Source organism: Sinocyclocheilus grahami, unplaced genomic scaffold (assembly GCF_001515645.1).
Source record: "Sinocyclocheilus grahami isolate Dianchi unplaced genomic scaffold, SAMN03320097.WGS_v1.1 scaffold1265.1, whole genome shotgun sequence".
Lineage (NCBI taxonomy): Eukaryota > Metazoa > Chordata > Actinopteri > Cypriniformes > Cyprinidae > Sinocyclocheilus > Sinocyclocheilus grahami.
The window spans coordinates 147676-153109 of NW_015506444.1; the positions used below are offsets into that span (position 1 = coordinate 147676).

At 35.5% G+C, this 5434-nt stretch overlaps 1 protein-coding gene across 2 annotated transcripts in view; it reads right to left on the bottom strand.

Moving 5' to 3' along the window:
• Positions 1–5434, bottom strand: part of LOC107568633 (homeodomain-interacting protein kinase 2-like) — a 113917-nt gene that overhangs the window by 27581 nt on the left and 80902 nt on the right. For both annotated transcript variants that reach the window (XM_016254606.1, XM_016254604.1), the window contains exon 3: positions 2640–2763. In XM_016254606.1, coding sequence (XP_016110092.1) covers positions 2640–2763 — 124 coding nt within the window. The remainder of the gene's footprint in view (positions 1–2639; positions 2764–5434) is intronic.

A 5434-nucleotide genomic window follows, 5' to 3' on the forward strand; every position in this document is an offset into this window, starting at 1 on the left:
TGGCCTGAAGAAAATGGGTGTTCATTCAAAGAAGGTTTTCCTATGAATTAATTAGTAGAAAAGTCCATTTCTCCTGTGCATTTGTGCCCCTTGTTTCTGGAGAATGCAGCTAAGAGTCGGCTCGCATTCCACAAGGTTGTAAATGTATCGGGTTACCATGAAACCAGGGTCTTGTTCGGCGTCCTGGGGTGTTACAAAGTATTTGTGAAATCTAGCTAACAAAATATATATTGTGTGTTGGAGTGGTCCAGACGCTACAGCGTGTCTACTCATGATGTGGAGGAGAGCGTGTTCAGTGCTCATGACGGACATTAGCCGAGCCGAGCGACAGAAAGATAGAGATGGCGGATAAAAAACAAAAGAGGAAAACTTCTGCGGAACAAAAGAAGGCTTAAGGCAATAAGGCAAGAAGTAGGACCCGTGTAAATATCGGATCAGCTTTTCAGCCCTGGAGAGAACTCAAGGAGCGGAAAGGCCTGCGATTGGACGCCGAGGTTGCTTTGTTTCTTCTCGATAGGTGAGTAACACCGTGTCAGCGCCGCAACAGCTAAAGTTTGTCTAGTACACGGGACACGACAAAGCAACCGTTGAAAATCATTTGAAATTTGTGTCAATACGTCATAAATAGAACGCAGCAGCAGTTTTCTGTTGAGGATTTGTCGTGTCATGTCCCGCCGCATCCAGTGTAGACCATAGATATGTATATATATCTATAGTGTAGACAGCATCACTGATTATAATGAGTTCTATAGTATTTTGTCGCGCCGCACCACTCGTGTCCGGTGTAGACACGGTGTAACATTGGTTTTGCTTTGTTTCACAGAACTAATCATTGCCTGGGAAGCGTACGTATGTGTGGGGTGGAGCTATCAAAATAGGGGCGAGACCCTTTTGGGGTAGGGGCGTGTTTGTTTTGGTGATTTCAAATGTCAACATTGGCTACCAGAAATCACTTACCCCACCTTTAAGCACAAACAGTACTTGAGGGATGTTTTTTCGCAGACATTTTCTGAGAAAGGAGATGGCTCTCTTGGCAGGGCCAAACATACACACAATCTCACACACATAAAAAAAAAGCAAGACTCCTCTGATTCATCTCGCTAAATGAATATCTTACAGGAAATATCATTTCATAAATCATTTTCCAATTGAAACACATTATTTATTTATCTACTTGTATCATTACTGACCACTAAATTACAAAACAAAAACACCCAAGGATGGATTATGGCATGGGTCAGTGGGCCCCTAAAAGCTAGGGGTCTTGAAAATAATTGATTTATATTTATATTAAACAGTGCTTAAATGTGTGCCAGTGATTGCTGTATAAGTCGACAGTGCTGTCACTGTTGCAATGTCTTAAATATAAAATGTGCATACTATAAATGTGACTTTTAAGATTATTTATATCAACTGCTACTTAATTTCTTATATTCTTAATCTATCTTATATACAAGATGTAATTTCCAAACAAGAAATTGGAATTACCAGGCATGTGATCGGCTAGAGACAAAAAAAGCAGGAAAATCTGACCACGCCCCCGGCACTTATTATTTAAAAATATATATTTGATCACATTAAAAGATATATCTTATATTGTAATAATACATACTATTGTCCTGTAAAAATAAAAAGCAGTATTTAATAATCATGATAATAATTAATAATATATAATATAATAAAAATATTAATATAATTTTATTAGGGTATTAAAGTACCTGCCAAACGTTTGGAAATATTACAATTATTAATGATTTTGAAATAAATCCCTTCTGCTCATCAAGCCTGTAATTATTTGATAAAAACAAACAAAAAAAAACAGCAATATTGTGAAATATTATTTTTAAAAAAAAATTATGTTTTCTATAATATAATTATAAAATGTCATTTATTTCCATGACGCTAAGCAGAATATTCTGCATCATTACATTATTGATCTTTCAAAAATCACTACAATTTGATTTGATGCTCAATAAACATTTCTGATTATGATTAATGTTGAAAAGAGTTGTGCTGCTTCATATTTTGTGTGGAAATGGTGATACATTTTTTTTCAGGATATTTATCTTTGATAAATAGAAAGTTCAATGAACAGCATTTATTTGCTTTTATCAAATAGTTTTATTAAATTCATTAAAGCGAATGCATTAAATAGAAATGTTTTGAAAAATTTTAAATGTCTTCACTCACTTTTTATCACCCTAATGTATGATGAATAAAATGGTCAATTTCTCTCTTTTTTAACATTTTCTTTACTGTCACTTTTAATCAATTTAACACACCTTTGCTAAATAAATTAATTACTTTCTTTCAAAAAAACAGAAAACATACTGACCATAATGTTTGCATGTATATACAGTAACAAGACATCTTGTTTTTCTGCTATATTTATACAGTGCAGGGCATCAAGGGAGGGTCTCCATAGAGGCTGGCGCCCCGAGTGTCCCAATCCATCCTTGGTAACAGGCACATGGGAACAGCCAAAATACAGTACAACAAATCCCCTCAAATGTACTAATGGTGGAAACCTCAGACAAGCTGAAAGTCAGCGCATACAGTATATGAAAACTTGAATGACTTCATCTCCCAGCTCTATACTGTTTCCATTATAATCCATTGAAGAATTAGACAAGTCTTACCTGGTCATACTCAGATGCTCCGGGGTAGAGTGGCCAGCCCAGGAACAGCTCAGCAATGACACAACCCAGGGACCACATGTCTATGGCCTCACAGAACGGCAGACCCAGGATGATCTCTGGAGCTCTGCAGACACAGAAGTGATGGAAGAACTTTAAAAATACAGTCACTGCAGAACAAATACAGTTTTAAAAGATTTATTTAGCAATAATGACCAGCTGTCTATACATTATCCCATTACATTACATACACTACATTATCCCTATTTACAAAAAAGTCTGGTTAAGTGCACATTTATGAAGCATTTGCATTGTCCTTCACCACAGAGGGCCAGAGTGAAACAGAGATGTTTTTGGCCCAAAACCAGTTAATGTGCAACCTGTTCCATTCAGCCCAAAGCTGGCATTGGTTACGTCGCAGCCGTAAGACCTCATTGTACCCATTTAAGTTGAGTAATAAAGACAAACACTGAATGCATTTTGTTGCCACGGACACAGCGGGTGAGGAGGGAGGAGAGAGATGGCGCGTGACACGGCATTACTCTGGGCACCGCTTGTGAATCATCATTCTGAGGATAGACGGAGGGCCACTCTTTTGGATAGAGGGATTGAAGATAAATAAATGCCATATGGAGGGAACAAAAGCGGGAAATGTGTAGAAAGACAAAGAGACTGATTTTGGGTATGGAAAGATGTTCTGCAAGCCTTAAAGGTGGCAGAAATGCAGTTCACTTACACACACACACACACACACACACACACACACACACACACACAGAGAGAGAGAGAGAGAGAGAGAGAGATAATAGACTGACGCCTCAGTTTTAGGGGTGACAGTAGAACACAGTCATATTATTTGTAAAGACAACATTGGACACTGGAAGAACAGCCTGTACTTAGTGTTGTTATTGTTAACCAAAATTAATACCCACTTAAAAACCAATTAAAGCTATTTACAAAATTAAAACAAACAAGCCTAATAAAAATGACAAAAGCACATAAAACAACTAAAAACTGAAATAACTGAAAAAGACTGACTAAACCGATATAAATAAAACGAAAACTGAAAACATAACTTATTTTATTTTAGTAAAACTACAAGTTTATTTTATATCAATAATAAAAATATTAATAAAGCGTATAAATACATTTATAAATAAAATTTAAATAAATAACACATCTAGCAAAAGTCGAACCGATTTCACGACTTATCAGGGGAAAAACACAACCATAAAGCAAATCTCTTTATTCTCTCAATAGTTTCTTCCAGCGAGCAATGTGAATAAATGGAAATACTCATATTTTAGGAATATCTCGACATTAAAATTTTGTCTGATACAGATAAGCCGATAATAACTTTGATGTTATGACCAATAACGAATAAAAGATTGATATTAAAGTTCTATATTATTATCTAAATAAATGTAAAAAAAGAATAGAACACTTAAAATTTAAATCCCGTACAAGTGAAATTAAGCATTACATATTTTAAATGTACAGTACGATTTTGTATTTTTTATTTTTAGATTTAAAAAGATTACATTCAATAGTGTTATAAGATAATTAGTTTGTAGAAATCAACTTGATTTAGATGTCTACAAAGGATATCTAAAAGCAAAAATAGAGGAAATGATCATGCACAATTAATCAAATCAAAATTAATATCTAATATAAATGAAAACATTAGTCATGAAATGAAAATGTCATCCATCCCTATAAATTCTGCAATTAAAAGTCAAAGATTTCAATATGAACTCTTGAATCATTCTCATTAAAGTATGAATTCCACATAAACTTTAGTCCTAGCAATTTGACAAATTTGTTTCTATTTCTATTAGTGCTGTCAAACGATTTATCGTGATTAATCGCATCCAAAATAAGTTGTTGCTTGCATAATATATATGTGTGTACCGTGTATATTTATTATCACATTTTGTTAAATTGCTTTAAATTACTTTTTCCCCACATTAATCTACACTCCATACACCATAATGGTAAAGCAAAAAACAGGCTTTTAACATCTTTGCAAATTTATTACAAATAAAAAACTTAAATGATTCCATTGCATAAGTATTCATACCCTTATCTGGAACAGTTGAAATTTAGCTCAGGAGCATACATATTGCTTGTAGATGTTACTACACTTCGAGTGAAGTTAACCTGTGGCAAATTTAATTGAATGGGTATGATTTGGAAAGGCACACACATCTTAATAAAAGGTCTAACAGCTGATAATGCATATCAGAGCAAAAACCAAGCCCAGAGGTCAAAAGAACTGCCTGTAGAGCTCAGAAACAGGTTTGTGTCAAGCCACACATCTGGGGAAGATTTCAGAAAAAAAACGGCTTCTTTGAAGGGTCACAGAAGCATGTAGTCTCTGTTACCCTTAATGGAAGACGTTTGAAACAACCAGGACTCTTCCTAGAGCTGGCCTCCTGGCCAAACTGAGCAATTGATGGAGAAGGGTCTTGGTTAGAGTGGTGACCAAGAACATGATGGTCACTCTAGTTGAGCTCCATGATCATATATGCAGATGGGAGAAATCTAGAGAAGGACAAATATCACTGCAACACTCCACCGATCTGGGCTTTATATCGGAGTGGCCAGACTCAATCTTCTCCACAGTGAAAACACATGAAAACACACTTGGATTTTGCATAAAAACACCTAAAGGACTCTCAGACTCTGAGAAACAAGAGTCTCTGGCTGATGAACCTCAATTCCAAGCATCATGTTTGAAGGAAACCAGGCACTGCTCATCACCTGAAGAGTACCACCCCAAAAGTAAAGTGTGCTGG